This window comes from Primulina huaijiensis, unplaced genomic scaffold (assembly GCF_012295235.1).
Source record: "Primulina huaijiensis isolate GDHJ02 unplaced genomic scaffold, ASM1229523v2 scaffold14171, whole genome shotgun sequence".
Taxonomy (NCBI): Eukaryota; Viridiplantae; Streptophyta; class Magnoliopsida; order Lamiales; family Gesneriaceae; genus Primulina; species Primulina huaijiensis.
The window spans coordinates 16,227-35,475 of NW_027342883.1; the positions used below are offsets into that span (position 1 = coordinate 16,227).

Consider the following 19,249-nt stretch of genomic DNA (forward strand, 5'->3'; position numbering starts at 1 on the left):
GACGCATCCAATAATAGTGTGATCTGCAATCCAAGTTTTAAAAATCTTTTTTCGCAAAGCAAATAACTCCACCCAAATTGAATTCTCCCATCTAAACACAATATCATGAATTGTGTACAGAAACTGTACTGTAAAGCAGAGATTATAGGAAGCCAGAAAGTGTGAAGGAAAATGGCATCTGGTCCAATTGAATATCTATTATCTAATTACCATGATTTCTATTCAACCATGATGCTTGAAAAGGAGGATGATCTTGCTTAATAGCCATCTTTTCTTTATTCCGTATTTTGCTTGGAGTCATCATTTCATTGCATGGTCATGACATTTTCGTGCTGATCAAATTGGGATACAATAAAACACCCTTCCTTCGGTTGGGGTCTGCCTATTTTGACACATCCTGAAACCTGAAAGAAGTTTGCATGATAATATTGGGTTTAGGATTTTAAAGGTTTGGGGCATAAGAAATCCTCCTGATACGAAGTGCGAATTTATTTATGTTCACCATTGAACTTGCCCTATGTGTACATCTTGACTGTCTACTGCTTTCACCTAATTAGTTGGGCAATGTTCAGTATTAGATGGAATACTAACAATGCTTGATACATTTCTTCTGCTCACATTCCAGGTGACTAACTAGTTATATTTGGCACATTAAATTTCCAACAGCTGTCATTTTAACATGAATTTTTTTTTAGAACTGACATTTTAAGTTTATTTTTCCGGTATGGAATATCCTGTATATTTTTGTGATTTTCTGATGAAGTCTGAAGGCATGCTGGAATGAATCTGGTGATATCGCTTTTGACATAAAACTCCTAGCTCATGTACTGTGGCATTTAAGATCATTCACAGCTTAACAATGCAGCAGCTGGATTTAGTTGTACTTAATTATATAAGATGACCACTAAAAAGATTGATGGCATCATTTATTGCCATATATGCATCTACCTAGGTGATCTTCAACTTAATGGTTGGAGTTGTCTGCATTCTCATTTTCAACAATTTTCGAACACTCTATAGTTACATATCAACATAGGAGGAGGACCTTTATTGTGTTTTATTGTCATTGTTTTATGTTGTTCCTCAATCAAATGTTTAAAACAAATCTTTACGATTCCGAGAGCAAATGATCCGGCTGGAACGAGCACAGGCTAGTTAAACTCAATTCTGGGAAAGACTGTTGGCATGATCTGCTATTTTATTAAAAGAAAGTTGCATCTTTTGAAATATTTGATTGTCCAAAATGAAGTGCTGAGTATGGATTTCTTGTATTGGTAGTGTGTTCCTCCTTTTCGGGTTCATATGGTGATAAAACACCCAGAATGGTTCCAAGCTCATGTTCCAAGCTTAATAAAATATATGAACTCTGCTGATCAGTTTACATCTCTTATTTTCGTATCGAAGACGTTGTTTTTAACTCTTTTCATTCAATTGATTTAAGTTTGCTGCTACAAAATCGTGGCTTTTTGTTTGAAAAATTTTCGAAACTCGATTTCCGTATAAAATAAATTATAGTTCATGTGTAACTTTTGTCAAGTATGATTTCCAATCCGACATGTTGGATCCTTTTCTTATCCCATGTCGTCCTCCTCAAAACATTTAACCACTCAAGCATGTTCTTCGATGGTTATAATCTTATTATGGAAGAAGTAATATGTAAAAAAATATAAAGCTGAAAGCTGATGTGTTGTGTGCTTATATTTTTTAAAATGTAAACCTCATGTATTCGATCGTTTTTTCTGACAGTCAATGCAAGCCTGTTGCATTGGGTGGAAGTGGATTGCCGAATTATCGAAATGCATTTGGATGAATTTTAATATGGATTGTTCTCAATTGAAAAGTGGTAATTGAGTTTTTGTATGGTTTACAATATCGGAATTATAATGTTATCGCTGATTACAATTTTTGATAAAACAACACACATTCATTCATATATTTGGTATCAACTGTCGTTTGAAAAAAAAAATTTAACAAGAGGTGTCAAAATAAGGTAGTCTCCTTAAACCGCATAAAATAAATGAATTGGACTGATAAATTTTCACACTCCGCCAAAATAACGAATTGTGGGTATCGGATGGACCCGCAAAATATAACTTTTTTTTTTGTTTCAAGAAACTGTTTCTTTATTAACTCTCATTTTATTTTATTTTTTAATCAACTAACCAAATAATATAAGCTATTTAATGTTTAACATAATTATAAATATTTCTATATTTATATTTACTTATTTCAATGAAATTAAATTAATTCTATACGATACAAATATTATATAAATATATGTTTCACGCAACACGTATATATTGTAGACTAGTATTGTATTGAAGTTAAACCTTCTATATTAAGTGTATTGATGAAACTTACCATTTTTATTCTCTATAATTTTTTTTTCTTTTCAACCCTCTTATTCTCTCTATTTTCGAATCAGTCGATTAAATAATACAAATCATTCCATGCTTAACATAGTTATAAATATTTATATATTTACATTTTTTCATTCAAATTAAATTGATTATACATGATTAAAAAATTACAATAAAAATAATTTATCAACTCCTTAAAATAAACATTTGATCATTTATTTGTTTAGACCAATTTATTATTACAATTCTTCCAATATAAAATTAAGGTGAAAAAAAATAAATTATAAATTCAAAAACTTCTCAAATTCTCTTCCCAATATTCTATTATCCTAACCAATATCCTATCAGCCTAACATGGAAACAAAAATTATAATTAAATTCAAATTTACAAAAATAACTATTGAATTTTTTATATTACATGCACATACAACACAAACTAAGTACATACATAAGTAGGAAACATATTAATGAGTTGAACCGAAGAAAATATATTGTCCTTTAAAACTGAATGACATTACTATACAATTTAATTAATTGTGGTTAGCTTTAATTAAAACAAAAATTAATTAAAAAAAATGGAAGATACTTTTTTTTCTTTTGTCTAAAATGGAAGATACTTGCCTGTATATATAGAATTACGTGTTAGATGACGTTTCTACTGGATTATTTTCTTTTTGAAAGTATGTCAATTTATGAAAATAAAATATTATTATAAATAGTTTGCAACTCAAATTTTTAATTGTAAGGTCTTCTTAGAAGATGCAACGTATGTGATGAAAATTTCAAACAAATTAATTAACTATTTTGTTCAAATGTTGATTATTTTGTTTTTAAGTAAACGTCACCTAATTGAAAGTTTTTTGTTAAACATAAACCGACCGATAAATATATAAATATTCTGACTTAAAACAAAGGACGTCGACATAGCTTTCTACTTCTTTCTAAATTCGAAATTTTCATATATTTTCTAGAGTATCTTATTATACCTAAAGATTTCAAGTTTAAAACCAAAGTTAAAACGAGATATAGAGTTTGATATTCAGTTATTACAATATTTTCGTCATCGTCTCAAGTAAATAAATAAATAAATAAAACATATGAATCCAACTAATTATGCTCTTTTTCTTATTTGGGGCACTGACCTTTTTCTATACTAATTCAAAATATTGTCCAGATTGAAATTAAAAGGGAATATAACATTTTCACCAAAAAGATGATAAAAATACAGAAACGAACAATTTAGACTCAGCCTAAATATGATTAAATATCTAAAATCCAACGCGCATCCAGTTGGCCGGCCTTAGCAAGTTTTATGCCATTTCCACATACTTCTTAAATTCAGAATATATCTATACAATAATAAATTAAAAGGCAAACCATGTAAAAAAAATTCACAAACTTTAATTTCCACCTTAATAATTATTATTCACCGATTATTATTCTTCTGTTCTTGCTAACATGTATTCAATATTTTTAAATTGAAATGAAAAGTTTAAAACTTTTAAACTAGAAAGCAAAAAAATAATATAGTTTTATTGATTAAATTGATTTTTTGAAATAATAAATATAGTACTAAATACAGGAGTAACGGATATTAAAAGTTAGGGGTATGGTTAAAGTAAGTTTGTTTAATTAATACTATGTTTATATTATATTATAATTTAAAGTACACAAAAACTCTCGTGAGACGGTCTCACGGATCAATTCGTGGGTCAAATCCCTTATTTGGATCATCCATGAAAAAATATTATTTTTTATGCTAAAAATATTATTTTTTATTTTGAATATCGGTAAAGTTGATCTGTTTTACAGATAAAAATTCGTGAGACTGTAGGATAAGATACTGTCTCACACCAGAATTATTCTTTAAAGTAAATAAGTTGAATTAATAATTAGAGTACATATCATAAGCTTTACGTTAGGAGCGCGTTCAGTATTTATTAATGTGTTGGTTGAGATTGAATAAAGTTGCCTATATTCAGTTGGGGACTTATCCTCTCTTTTTTTTTTCAAACTTTTTTCCTCCTCATTTAATATACCAAAATTTACACAAAATTCTTTTAAATTTTGTGTCAAGAAAATTTTCAGAACCACATTCTTTATGTCAATTCTTCTTTTGTACAAATAATATTTTGTCTTTATTTATGATTAAAAAATGATTACAAAACATTAGACAATCCAAAAATTAGAGAAGAAAACAAAATAAACCATACCACCTTACTCTGGATTTATTCTTAGTTCACTTCATTTTTGTATCTATTTATACAATAAATTAATTTTCACCATTCTAAAAAATTCTATCATATTTCAAAGTTCATCTTCTAAAATAATGCATATCAATTATCATCAAAACCACTTTTCCAAACTATATATTCTTAAATATAAAAAATTATTAATCACCTCATATATATATATATATATATATATATAATTCGATGACAATTTCAGTTTCTTTAATTTTTTTGGGAATTTTATTGGATAATTACTATAAATCCTAAATAAAATAAAATTAGAAATAGAGAGAGCGAGAGGTTAGAGAATATAATGTAGTGGGCTTTGAGCTGTGATTTAGCTGTCCAGTCTTTGGCTGTTTGTTTATTTCTCTCAAATTCCCTTCACATACTATTCCCAAGTCAAAACTCCTCCTTTTTCCCCTTCACTTCTCTCCCAGAATCGCCACCACCACCACCTTCGCGGCCTCCGTCGCCCAAATCCCATGTTCACTTTCTGCCCATTATCCTGCTCTCAGATCTGAAAATTGTAAGCAGAAGGGGAGCAAGAACCACATTTTCAGGAAAAGCTTGTTGCATGTCTGGTACTGTGAAATGAAGCGAAAGTTCAATTATTGTGGTGGGTTTTTGTATTTGAGCAGTCTTTTGCTCTTTCTTCCTTTGCTGTCGCTTTCTTCTTCGGAGACAGGCCATGTTCATGCTCATGCATTGCATTCCAGTGTCCATATCAGCAGAAATGGACCGCTTACAGATTCGGAAGCTCTTTACATCAAGAGACGGCAGCTTCTTTACTACATAGATGAATTCGGTGATAGAGGAGAACATGTGAAGGTTGACCCTTCGCTGGTGTTCGATAATCCGAGGCTACGAAATGCGTACATTGCTTTACAAGCCTGGAAGCTCGCCATTTTCTCAGATCCCTTCAATTTGACCGGAAATTGGGTTGGATCTAACGTGTGCGGGTATGAAGGGGTGTTTTGTGCTCCTGCACTTGATAACCATTCAATCCTTACGGTTGCTGGTATTGATCTTAACCACGGCGACATTGCGGGGTATCTTCCTGAAGAGCTGGGTCTTCTCACAGATCTGGGTCTTTTTCACATCAATTCCAACAGATTCTGCGGGACCGTGCCCAAGAAGTTCAAGAACTTAAAGGTACTGTTTGAGCTTGATTTGAGCAACAACAGGTTCGCTGGGAAATTCCCCTACGTTGTTTTAAGCTTGCCTAAGTTGATTTATTTGGATATTCGGTTCAATGAGTTTGAAGGTACCGTTCCGCCTGAGCTTTTTGATAAGCCTTTAGATGCTATATTTATCAACCACAACAGATTTGCTTTCGAATTGCCGGATAATTTCGGAAACTCCCCTGTTTCTGTTATAGTTTTGGCTAACAACAGGTTCCATGGCTGCCTGCCGGCCAGTATTGGAAATATGAGTAATCTTAATGAGATTATATTTATGGACAATAAGTTGAGGTCTTGTTTTCCGAGTGAGATTGGATTGTTGAAGAATTTGACTGTTTTGGATGTGAGCAACAATGGCTTGTTGGGGAATTTGCCGGAGAGTATTGGGGGACTGGTGAGTTTGGAGCAGTTGAATGTGGCACATAATATGTTTTCGGGTGAGATTCCGGCAAGCATTTGTGAGCTGCCGAGCTTGGAGAATTTCACCTACGCTTATAATTTCTTCACGGGCGAGCCGCCAGTGTGTTTGGCTTTGCCGGAGTTTGATGATCGCCGGAATTGTTTGCCGAATAGGCCCGCACAGAGGTCTGCAGGACAGTGTAAATTGTTCTTGTCTAAGAAAATTCATTGTGGAGCTTTCAAGTGCCACCCGTTTATTCCTTCTCTTCCGCCGCCGCCGCCTCCTTCACCACCCGTGGTGGTGGTGCCGTCACCTCCTCCGCCAGTTTATTCACCACCTCCACCTTCACCTCCTCCCCAGATTTTTCCGCCTCCACCTCCTGTTTACTCTCCTCCGCCTCCACCAGTCTACTCCCCTCCTCCCCCTGTCTATTCTCCTCCTCCTCCACCATCTCCACCACCACCATCACCACCTCCTCCCTCTCCTCCTCCACCATCTCCACCACCACCATCACCACCTCCCCCCTCTCCTCCTCCACCTGTTTACTCACCACCTCCCCCATCTCCTCCTCCACCTGTTTACTCACCACCTCCCCCATCTCCTCCGCCACCTATTTACTCACCACCTCCTCCCTCTCCTCCGCCACCTATTTACTCACCACCTCCCCCACCTCCTCCGCCACCATCACCACCTCCTCCCTCTCCTCCCCCGCCATCTTCACCTCCTCCACCTATTTACTCACCACCTCCACCACCATCCCCTCCACCGCCAGTTTACTCACCACCACCTCCTCCGTTTCCACCGCCACCAATTATTTATCCGCCTTGTCAAAGGTCACCGCCACCTCCTCCGAATAGCCCACCACCTCCTCCGCCTTTGCGGTCCCCTCCGCCACCAGTTATTTATTTGTATAACTCACCTCCACCCCCACCATCACGCTCGCCACCTCCACCTCCACCTCCCGTATATGTGTATCCATCCCCACCCCCACCATTATACTCGCCGCCTCCACCTCCCGTATATGTGTATCCATCCCCACCCCCTCCAGTGCACCATGCACCACCACCAACCCAGCCCATCGAATCTCCACCACCTTGTATAGAACCACCCCCTCCACCACCACCACCACCACCACCACCATGTGAAGAATACCCGCCTCCACCGCCATATGTTTACAAGCCTCCACCATCACCTTCACCCCCTCCTCCTTATCACTACAATTCTCCACCCCCACCTCACTATAATTCTCCTCCGCCACCATCACCCTCACCCCCTCCTCCTTATCACTACAATTCTCCATCCCCACCTCACTATAATTCTCCTCCGCCACCATCACCCTCACCCCCTCCACCAGCTCCAGTATATGAAGGGCCACTGCCGCCTGTTGTTGGCATTTCGTACGCATCCCCACCGCCACCACCCTTCTATTGAGTCTTTTGAAAGAGGTACTTCCTCTAACACCCCAGAACTCACAAAACAGTTCTGAGTTACGAATACGTCTATTTATTCACTTCTCATTTCTCAAAGGACTCACCTTTGTCTACTGGCACTCGTGATTCTCATTTCTGGGATGAGAAGAAACGACACACAAGATCAAAGTAGAGATTAAGCGAAAGCATATTGTTCCGGGAATATGTGTAATGTACCATCGAGGATTGATTCTTGATAAAATTGTTTTGAAGTTTGGTTGTGGAAGAAACAAGAAAAGTGGTGATCAAAGAGTAGAGGCGTGATGTAAATCCTTATTTATTATGTATGAATTAAGCTGTGGAAATAAAGTAGGTTTTTCAGGAAGTGTATGTATAGCTAGAGAACCATATCAAGAATCAAGAATGGCTAGTTCCATGCCAGCCCCTTCGATGAAGTTTTCACTGTTACTCGTTATGTCATGTTATAATCTTCTTTTTTCCCATTTATAGAATATTTATTGATAATAAAGATGATGATGATGATGATGATTTTAACACACCTGTTCCTTTTTTCATTTTTGCAAGATCCTAGACTTTTCCCCAATGTTTATGTTCCTAATTTCTTCTATGTGAAATTGGAAATGCATCATTTTATGTAGTCAATAATGTGTAGATACATCTTTCTGTGAATCTGAATGAATTTTCACCAAAAAAGAAACACCCTTTCTCGGATCACAGAGCCAAGAAAAACTTGAGACCATTTTTGTGTGCCAAGTCATGTTTGATGAGGGCCATGACAGTGAAGTGTAGTGATGGTGAGTTATTGCATTCTAAAACCTGTGAGTGGCTATAAATAATACTCCTTTAAATTTTATTTTAGTCGGATCTAAAAAAAAATATTATCTATGTGTAATTTCTATATTTAAGTGCATTTAATTATATTACAAAAAATTAAATTTGGGTGCATATCATAAATCCACATGATGCACCGAGCCTAGCTCACCTTTAGTACCCTTTTGCGACAGCCACCATTATGACCATTAAAAACAATCGGCCACAAATTTCACCGACACAAAAATTACTACGTCGCCACCACTAATTTATGTTTGTGCTTTCTTTTATTGTACTATTCCTTTTTTTAAATTTTTTCGGGGTTCATACTTTTTTTAAAAAAAATATTTTTATTGTAAAATATAAATTAAAATAATTAGTAAACTAAATACATGAATAAATAATGAGATTCCCAAAAATGTTCAAATACTATGGAATCTTATTTATTGAATAAATTGAAGAAATAGTGTAGTTTGTGTATTTCCTTTGCCTAAAATCAGCCGTAATTTGTGAAATTTCCAATCATAATCAGATCACGCACTTCCTACGATTCAAACATTAACTTCTTTCTTTAAAAAATTATTATATAATATTCAAAAGCTTCCTCCATAATTTATTTCGGTGTCCGTAAATTTGGGAGTTGAAATTTCAGTTCATTTGCTACGATAGAAAATGTGATCACAATTCACAACTACAAGAGTACAACTAACTATTTATGAAAATAATAATCCAATAACTTTGGTCCCGGGTTCGAGACCTAAATATAAAAATCGATTACATAAAACGACTTCGAAAAAATAAAATTCAAATGTGACTACACATAAAATATGCCTGTGATCGGTAGTCGATATATGCTACATTGAAGTGTTCTTTTTATTGCAGTGTAAACTAAAGTACCAAGATCTTATATTCTCTTAGGAAGACAGCTTTCAAATTCTTTAATCTTTATTTATTTTATTTTTCTGAATCCCCTTTAATCAACGGGAACTCATACTTTATTGTTGGTCCTCCGGAAATAGATAAATTTGCACGTTGTGTTTGTGGAGATGAATTTGAAATCAATGAGTTTCGCTTATAAGTTTATTGTTTACAATGAAATAATGAATAAATTTTTAAATCTATATCTTACTTGTTTATGTATTATTAGTACAAAATATAATTAATTTCAAATAATACTAAAATTGGATGAACTTGAAATTCATCTTGTTTAACATGAAATACAATATAAACATGTCAGTAATGAATTTAAATTTTATGATCTTAATTATTTAAATAATAAAAATATATTTAAAATCTATAAATTTAATATTCATCAGTCTAAAAAGAACTTTTTAGCATTATTTAGAGAAAGCAAAATATAGATAGTACTTTTTGGATAATTATATATATGCGATGGATACCTTTACCAACTACCAAGCCGACTTAAGTTTTAATTGGCCCGAAACAGCTAGGGTCCAATTCAAAATGTAAGATACAGAGCCCATACAAGCTCAAACAATCTCTATTTTCTTAGCATATTTTCATTATTAGTTCACGCCACGTTAATCAACACCCTTACACTAGTTAAATTAAGTATCTCCGATTTCACTTTCGCATTGGTTTCAATCATTGTTAGTGATATACTTTCAATACAAGAGGGTGGGCACGGTCATGTTTTTCGGGTTTCGGGTGTTGGGTATCCGGTTTCCGGATATTGTTTTTTCTACTCATCTCGACCCGACCACATATATCCAGGTTTGTGTAGTACCCGAATCCGACAAATGATCAGATTTACCCGAAAAATGCACCTGATCATGTTCAGGTCATACGATCCGATTTCTCGCCTCTGAATACAAGAGAGAGTTTCAATCATTTGACTCACTTTCTTTCTACTTCCATTTGCTTGTGTAGGCAATTTTTTAAATATAAATTATATCCAAGCATATGAAAAAATTTGAATAATAAATTTCAATTTGTAAAAAATAAAAATCATTTAAGTATAAAATTAGATACAAACCCGTATTCCATGTTTCTTAACCCAAAATTTACTTATCCTTAATTTAATTAAAAATTTAAAGATATTTTCATGTTGATTTTGATTCTTCAAAAAGTAATTACACTATTTTAATAAAAAAATTAAAGTGTTTTTTGACATTTTTACCACCGATAGTTTTTGCTTAACCCAACAAAAAGGAGATAAACTCTCAAGTCGGGGTGGCGATCCAACAACTAGTAAAAACAACAATTCTCTGCAACTTTCTTAATTAAAAAAAAAAAAACAAGAACTAGCTTTGGCGTAATCTATCAATTCTAGTTTGTATTTTCCTACTTTATTCCAAATTTTCACCTTACGATTTCATGTCAATTTATTTGTAAAAATTATCCATCAATTCGTTCCTAAGGACAAAGTTGAATCGATTGTTTTCAGCTTCGTTTTCTTTACTTTCATAGATTATTTAACTAAATATATTATAACCGATGATCAAATCGAGACTCACATATTACTTGAAAAGAAGTGGACTTTTTTACATTTTCTTCACATGTTGACACATATCGTGTCTGAGAGTCGAGAGTCCGCCACTCCCAAATGTCACACAAACAGTTAATATCATAGTAATTTATTTATCAAACAATCTACTTTAAAAAATATCTTTCTATTTTTATTTTAAAAAACTATCCACTTTTAATTTTTATTTTTTCATAATCTATAAATTTAATCACATTTTGAAAAAAAAAATTTGTAAAGAATTTAGTTATCACGATATTATTAGAATATATATAAACATTTACCATCTTCCTTAGTTCTCAATTCATCTGCATGACTGCATCGTTGTCCGAGTAAAATCGACTCTCATTTTTCCTTATCATTAGTTCATTACCAGGTACGAATTGACCATAAAGTCCTCACGTTTCTTCCTTGACCCCGCCCTACATTCTCTGAACACCCGAAAACACCCCCTCATTTTCGCGGAATAGACAAATTATTCAACACAAGATTCTTCCTACGTGGTCCCATTTTCTAACAACGAAAAGGTACTGTCCTTTATCTCTATATACCAAATATCTCCACTCTCCAAAGTCGAGCTGTAAAAGCACGAGCCGAGATCTACCGTTTCCAGAAAGCCTGAGCTCCTTCGATTTCTGATTGTCGCTTTCGATCTCTGCCTATCAGGTTGCTCAGGTACTTTTACTGATTCAATTAAGCTTTTGTTATTTCTCGAGTGTAGAACGTTAGGTTCCGCAAGTTTGAAGGGTTTTTGCTTCGAAGTTGTGTCGGATGGTCAACTTTGATGATTCTTGTTCTGATTATCTGTTTATAGCGGGGAAATTGCTTGTTTACCTGATCTGATGGTGTCGAATTGGTGATTTGGGGTTGGACTATGATTGAATTGATTGGTCTCTTTGGTAGGTAGTGGTGATTGTTTGGAAAGTGGTGATATTTGTGTGATTATCGTAATAAGATGGCGAATAGGCTAAAGGAGGATGAGAAGAATGAGAGGATAATAAGGAATCTTCTCAAGCTTCCTGAGAATCGCAGGTGTATTAACTGCAATACCCTGGTACTGTTTTTTCTTCTTTTACTGTACTTGATTTGCCTTCCTTGGATTTTCGTTGTACTTTGTGGAGTATGTGATCTTAGTTGAAATGCTTTATTACTTGGATGATTTCAAAACCAGTTTCTTAAAATTAAATGGTTTACTTTGATAATTTTTTGAGTATCAATATTATGAATTGATGCTTATAAATAAAATGGGGAAAAAATTAAAATATTGCTATAATTTTTTTTGTTGGTCGCTAATGTGTGAATTTTCTTAAAATTTGTGACAGAAGTGTGTGCATTGTTTATGTAATGGTTATTAAATTTATCAATCCAAGAAAGTTGTACTCCAAATCGTTATTTCAGTAAGAGACAACATAGTATATACCGCGTCCATCTATTATACATTTAGCGTTTACATTTTCTCGAACCAGGCTTTGGATTAGTTGAATTGGTTTATATTGTGGTGATTTCTGACTTTGACACTCGGGAGCAAGTTTTTTCGTAGAGTAGTTGAAATGGTTGCCTTTGAGCTACTGCAGTCGAGCTATTTTTCCAAAAGATTTGAGTTGTAATATTAACATCGGCTATACCTTTTGGTAAAGTGACAAAAACTCGATGTTATAATTAGTATAAAAAACAATTCAACGAGTATGATTCCTACTAGTTGCAAGGTGCAATAATTGGAGGGGCATAGTTGGCTATTGAAAAATGCCCCTTGCCAATAGAGCGGTCGAAGTATGGTTCTTAGGCTTATGTACCGTTTTAATACGATTTGAGTTATAGCTTGTGTTAAAACAAAAATGCTTGAACTTACTGATTTTAATAGAGTTTTTTACTGCATCATTGTGGAACACGTCTAGATGATATTTCATAGCACCCACATTTTAGAGTGTCTTTAGTTCTTACAGAGGGTTAAAAAACAGGGGAATAGGTGTGCCAAATAGATGCCACTTTACCATTTGTACTTTGGATAACTATAATTGGTTGAGTTTCAGCATTCCTTTACTCCTAGGAGCATGGTGTGTTTTGCAACATGCATTTTGATGATTTTGTCCTGTCGTAATCTTTTGGATTCATGGAGCTAACTGTTTTCGTTTCTGCACATCAGGGGCCTCAATATGTGTGCACTAATTTTTCAACATTTATTTGCACAACCTGCAGTGGAATACAGTAAGTCATACGAGTTTCATCTTGCATCATTGAATGTCAATTTCATATGATAGTTTGATTTTGTTATCTATGGAGTTCCCACTTTCACCATGAGTATCTGTGACGTTAATTATGCATATGAAAATATTTGCAGCCGAGAGTTCACACACAGAGTGAAGTCCGTATCTATGGCTAAATTTACCCCACAAGAAGTTAGTTCACTTCAAGGAGGGGGTAACGCGGTATACAAGCAACCACTCTCTTTCTGCTAGTATCGTGCAATTTATTGGTTTGTTTAGGCGTCCCTCATTGCTTTTTTGCATGTTTGTTCTTTATCAAATAGAGTGCTAGAGAAATTTATCTAAAGGAATGGGACTCCCAGCATAATTCTCTACCTGATGCCAGGTTAACAATGAATATTCCTGTATATGCTTTCTGAAATTGATTTTTTTTTGTTCAGTTAATGTTTAGTTTGTTAATCATTGTTGTTTCTAATTTACGTGTTTCAGTAACATAGAGAGGTTGCGTGATTTTATCAAGCATATTTATGTGGATAGAAGATATACCGGTGAGAGGAACTCGGAAAAGCCTCTGAGAGCAAGGATGGTATACTTGCTACCTCATTATATTAAAAGTCAATTTTTATGATGACTTCTTAGAGCAAAATTTGGAAGCTTCTCTGTGAAATTCTTTTTAATCTGTATATGGTATCACTCAGGGAGAAACTGAGAATTTCAGTGGGAATAGGAGGGTAGACAATAATCAGGGCGGTTCTCAAAGTCCAACTTATGAGGAAACTTCCGAGCGTCGTCAAGATAGGGCTAGTGTTGGTGGAAGAAGTCCAGGATATGATCAAGACAATAAGCAAACTGGTGATTATAGACGAAGTCCTCTTCGTGCTGAGGTGGTCAACGACTGGAAACGCGAGGATAGATTTGGTAATGGAAGGAGGTCCGACGATGGAAATTCTGATGGAAGTTCTAAGTTTGGAGGTAGATCACCGGATAATCAAAGAGACTCAGACATGTCCAGCCCGCCTGTGGTCCGTCCTGTTAGAGATATTTTAGGAGAAAACGTGACTCCTCTTCGAGTTATCGAACCTCCCCCAAAAGTCTCTGGTGGCAAGTCAACAGATGGTTCAGCACATACTCAGGTAAGATTCTCCTGCAAAAGACGTGCATCGGTATGCTTGTTCTTCTTGTGAACCTATTTCTTGTTTTGTATTATATAATCTGCAATCAGCTAGCATACAGGACTTTTTTGCTGTTGATTCTGAAGCCCAATCACGGTTTGTCTGTTATATGGAATTTTGCCATGTCAAAGTTTTAGGCTCACATTGTTGTGAGAGAAAGAGCATGTTTTGGTTTGTTGAGTTTTTCCGACTGAAAGCACTTAATATAAGGCTTGTTTCACACTCCAAGATTTACTTTCTACTTTCAATTTTGCCATGTATTTATAAAGCGCACAAGGTAGAAAATGGGTTGCATGAGGAAGAAGATTGTAGTGCAGGTATAAGGAGCTTATGTTTAACAGATTTAGTTGATTCAAGAATCTTTTAATATTTACTTTCATGGGAGATGAGATCAAATTAATGTTATCCTGGTAATCTTGATATTAATTGCAAAATATCTGCTCTGTCCTTCTACAACAACTACTATATATCCACAACCATTTTTGTCAAAATCATCTTCAGCTTCTTATTCTTAACATAGAAAATGAGTGGCAGAATGTTTCTGTTTCAGAGAACTGCATCTTCGAGTAGCTTGGCATCCTCGGAGGGGAATCCATCTGTGATCAAAGTGGATGCTTCATTCATTGATTTTGATTCTGTTCCTGAACCTGTAGTAGCAGCAACCATCCCTCAAACACATCATTCAGCTACAAATGCAGCTCCTGTGCAGCAGATAGCATCTAGTGATAACAATTGGGCTAATTTTGATTCATTTCCTGAGGTGAAATTTCTTACCCCGGTTTCAAACTCTGTGGAATCTCTACTTTCAGAGTTGTCAATTGAAGTATCTACATCTGCTGCCCCTGCCCCTGCCCCTGCGAGCAAGTTATCACCTTTCCTTTCTAGCGGCTCAGAGGGCTCAGCTCTTGGGTCAACCTATGGAAGTCTCGCTCCTCAATCGTTGTTTCGCTCAGATGGTACGAGCTCATTTGCTAATACTCCCACTGGAGGAGGGCAATGGCCTATCTTGAATTCTCATCAGGATTCTATGTTTCCTGGAGCTAGTGGCCTGTCTGTTCCTCAACCAGTGGCTAATATCAGTGCAACTTCAAGTGACAAGGTATGCCTAGTAAAGCATGGTATATATTCCATTTCTTTTGATCTTCTTAACAATTTTAATCTCCTGGGATTCTGCAGCAGTTGAATCCACTTGTTGGACCAATTTCCCATGGCCACCCTGGTGCAGTAATTTCTCAATCGGGACAGGCCATATCTAATCCTTCAATGGGTTCTGCTTTTGGATTTTCTTCAGAATCTGCATTGGGGGAAAAATTTGGTGGAAGGAGAGAACTGCCTGCTGATTTATTTACAATGACCAATTCTTATTTTCTACCTCCAGTTTCTGGCTGGTACTCAGGTTCCCCGTATGTTGCTAGGGGCCCTATGCACTATAACATGCCAATGGTAACTTTCTGATCTTTTTATTCTCAATCATGCCCAGAGTTAATTATTGGGGATAGATAGACACCCTTTTTATTTCAAAGGAATCTCTGTGATTGTGTTTTGCATCTGTGATTAGCAAGATATAGTTTACCTCAACCAAGTCTGATAACCGCCCTTAACAACAATCAGCCATTTATTAGAATTGACACTGACCATAATATCATTGCTTATGGAATTAGGCCAAGTACTATTTTTGTTATTGCATCAAGCAAATGGATCTTATCTTTCCAACTGCCTCCACCACCTCTTTATCTCTTCGTCTATACCAATTCTTTGTGCTGTGAACGTCCTTTGTCATTCGCAGCATTACCTACAATATTAATGATAATTGCAAAGGGCAGGGCTTTCGTGTGTTAATCTGTACCCAAATTTTGACACCTATTAATACGGGTCACTGAATGAGTTTTATTAAGATGATCCTAGTGGAAAGAAACCATTGGAGTGCTAACAAGAAATTTGCCAGTTCTTAAAACAATGGAGAACCCCATCCTGCATTTTTGAAAACTTGAGGTCATATGACCGCCAAGACATTAGAATTGGCCTCCTTTGCTTCTACATGTGGATGAGCTAGTATTGCTACCTCACCTTGGCCATATTTCTTCTCATGATTCTAGCCAATCTAGTGCTAGGCTGGATGGCAATGATGGAAGTAACAAATGGAGGAATCTCCCCATGTTGCTAGTGGCATGTGCCATAAAATCAGTACAATTTTAAATCAAATAAAGTTGAATGTCATTTAGAGGCTGAAACTATTGAGCCTATATCATAATTGAGGGAATGAGATTCATCTAACAAATAATGTGTATTAAATGTCTTTTTGAAATTTGAGGGTTTTCCCCACCTAAGATAATTGCCACTGGGATATTTAGCCCCGTCTTAACTTTCTCATGAAAGTAATTGCAATTGAACTGTTCTTATTTTGTTGAGTGAAACGAATATCATTTACAAGAGATATGGATTTATTCAATTTCAGGCGGTACCTAATTTCCAGCAAGTGCCAAGATCTACAAATCCTTTTGATTCTACCAATGAACGTCCTCCTGTTCCAGCAACAACAGTATGTTTCTGTTCAAATTTAATTGAATTTAAAATATCATATCAATCCTTCACCACTACTCTTTAATGTTGACTCAGGTTTGAATCACAGTTTCATGTTTTAGTATAATTCACCTGTACAATATTGGTTATAGAGATGCTACAATCGGTTATTAAGGGCACTGCAGATCCAGTGGCCACCATTGGTCTGAACATGTGGACCCTTATTATTTTTCAGTAGTGACCATTGGATCTATCTTGATGCTAATGCTCTGAGTATAGCAAGAAAGTTTCCTGAATCACTTATTAATTTCCAACAGCATGATTAAAGTTGTAATTTTGACCATAGACCCAAAATACACCTTCCATTCTATAGATGCTAGACTAAATAAATGTATGTTTGGACTTTGGATATTGCATAATTTGTGTGCTCAGACCCAGGTCAGGTTACCAATGATTGGTTGTCTAGCGCTGAAGATAAAACACACTTGTATTCTAAGGAATGTGTTCGCTTTCCAAACAGAATGAGTTCACGCAAGATGTAGATGGTCATGCATTAGGTTTATTGACCATAACCTAATAAGTAATAACTAGCTGACAATCAGCATCATCCTTTTTCTACTCGTTTTTGTTTCTTTTGTAAATTATCTATCATTTCGCTGCAGTTTCCTTCAGGGCAAACCTTACATGGTTCAGTAGCCAAAAGTGCACCTGCATCAGGCTTACTTCGCGCTTCGAGTCTTGGTACTCCTTTGTCTTTTCCATCATCGATGCACACTCAGCCGCCACCATTTGCACAATCAATTCCTCCAGGTAAATAATCTTATATCTTTCAATTCATTGGAGCAAAATACCGCTTTTTCCATGTTTCACCATTTTTTTAATTGTTTATCAGCTCCATTCTTTGGACAAGAACTAAGTGGCAGTACAGCTCACAGGTAAGATTTATTTGTCATGTATTGTCTGCTAAGCGTCTGCCACCATGTATGTTGGTCAAAAAATGATAAAAGTACTTTGATTCATGCTTGTTGACACTTTCTGGAATTTCCCAGGCCATTTAGACCAAACCAACAATTTGGTGGACTGCATTCGGCTCATTCTGCTCCGGGTAACTTCACCTCCACTGATGGAAACCCATTCGGCTAAAAATGGATGAGCACCATCTTGTTGCTTTATTTCAGTTCTTTCTAGACTGTACTGTCAGGATTCTATGCACGGTGGTGAAATCTACTCTATTCACAATTGGACAAAGATTCAATTTTCCTTCTTGGTGTTACTGCAAAACGAAGTTAAAGCATCGGATCATGGGGTCAGCAACGATAGCAAAATGATCAAAAGCGAGTCTGTGTAGCATATTTTCTTTGCGATGCTATCGATGTGATGCTGCTCTCCGAAAATTTGTAGCATGTCATTATTTGCTAATTTGTTGTATTTTGGCGAGTTTTCTTTAGTTTGAGAGATACATCGGCTTTGTAGGGTATAGATGTGTGTTGATATTTCACTTTCTTTGTTTAAATAAACTACATATGGTGGTTTTGTTGTATCTTTTTTTTTTTTTTTTTTTTTTTTTTTTTTTTTTTTTTTTTTTTTTTTTTTTTTTTTTTTTTTTTTTTTTTTTTTTTTTTTTTTTTTTTTTTTTTTTTTTTTTTTTTTTTTTTTTTTTTTTTTTTTTTTTTTTTTTTTTTTTTTTTTTTTTTTTTTTTTTTTTTTTTTTTTTTTTTTTTTTTTTTTTTTTTTTTTTTTTTTTTTTTTTTTTTTTTTTTTTTTTTTTTTTTTTTTTTTTTTTTTTTTTTTTTTTTTTTTTAAATGTTAAATCAGTAGATTTTGAGGTAAATGTTTTGGTGTTGTATGTATTGATTTTTCAATTGATGTCTTTATTTGCTAAACGTGCCATTTTCTTTTAAAAAAACTAATATTTTGTATGCGCGTTTACGTATATGATATAATATATGTATGATTATATCGATTAAAGTTAACAAACTACAAATATAATCAGAACAACTCACTAACGATCTGAAATTAAATTATACACGATATTAATACAAAAAGAAATTGAACAAGTATTAAGTAACTTTATAAATATAAAAATCTAAATCGTTTAAATATTAAGAAACTAATTTTAAATTTTAAAGTTGATTAGTTTCATATTAAATGAGCGCCATACATTTTTCTTATGAGCCGCACTGATAATTAAATATTTTGTTCGTATATTAATGCTAATTACATAATGATATTATAAATTATCTCGTGTAACTGAATTTTTTTTTAAAAAAAATAAACAAAAACCACTAACAAAGGAATATTAAAAATGTGGCAAAAACTTGTGTGAGACGGTCTCACGGGTCGTATTTTGTGAGACGGATCTTTTATTTGGGTCATCCATAAAAAAGTACTACTTTTTATGCTAAGAGTATTATTTTTTATTGTGAATAACGGTAGGGTTGACCCATCTCACA

General features: G+C 34.8%; 2 protein-coding genes across 4 annotated transcripts; both read left to right on the plus strand.

The window, feature by feature from the left end:
• The first annotated feature begins 4,898 nt into the window (after positions 1-4,898).
• On the plus strand, positions 4,899-8,060 carry LOC140965738 (uncharacterized). The gene has a single exon (XM_073425890.1). It carries the CDS (start codon positions 5,186-5,188, stop codon positions 7,604-7,606), a length of 2,421 nt encoding a protein of 806 aa, XP_073281991.1. The 5' UTR covers positions 4,899-5,185; the 3' UTR covers positions 7,607-8,060.
• Positions 8,061-11,389: 3,329 nt separating this feature from the next.
• Positions 11,390-18,353, plus strand: LOC140965741 (uncharacterized). Of its 3 annotated transcripts, none has more exons than XM_073425895.1 (13): positions 11,390-11,575; positions 11,804-11,954; positions 13,044-13,105; positions 13,239-13,326; positions 13,428-13,489; positions 13,594-13,690; positions 13,803-14,237; positions 14,827-15,375; positions 15,453-15,719; positions 16,732-16,815; positions 17,459-17,606; positions 17,689-17,731; positions 17,846-18,353. In XM_073425895.1, the coding sequence occupies exons 2-13, from the start codon at positions 11,856-11,858 to the stop codon at positions 17,937-17,939; spliced, it is 2,028 nt and encodes a 675-aa protein (XP_073281996.1). In that variant the 5' UTR covers positions 11,390-11,575; positions 11,804-11,855; the 3' UTR covers positions 17,940-18,353. The 3 variants fall into 3 exon arrangements, with proteins under 3 accessions (XP_073281996.1, XP_073281998.1, XP_073281997.1); XM_073425897.1 differs by having other exon boundaries at positions 15,456-15,719; XM_073425896.1 differs by having other exon boundaries at positions 11,395-11,575; positions 11,715-11,954.
• The last annotated feature ends 896 nt before the right edge of the window (positions 18,354-19,249 follow it).

What these genes read in the sequence shown, in the direction of transcription:
- LOC140965738 (XM_073425890.1), top strand. Translation starts at nt 5,186, where the DNA reads ATGAAGCGAAAGTTCAATTATTGTGGTGGGTTTTTGTATTTGAGCAGT.
- LOC140965741 (XM_073425895.1), top strand. Translation starts at nt 11,856, where the DNA reads ATGGCGAATAGGCTAAAGGAGGATGAGAAGAATGAGAGGATAATAAGG. An exon ending in ACAACCTGCAGTGGAATACA is followed by an intron (nt 13,106 to 13,238) that starts GTAAGTCATACG and finishes AAATATTTGCAG; the next exon opens with CCGAGAGTTCACACACAGAG. An exon ending in TGCACAATCAATTCCTCCAG is followed by an intron (nt 17,607 to 17,688) that starts GTAAATAATCTT and finishes ATTGTTTATCAG; the next exon opens with CTCCATTCTTTGGACAAGAA.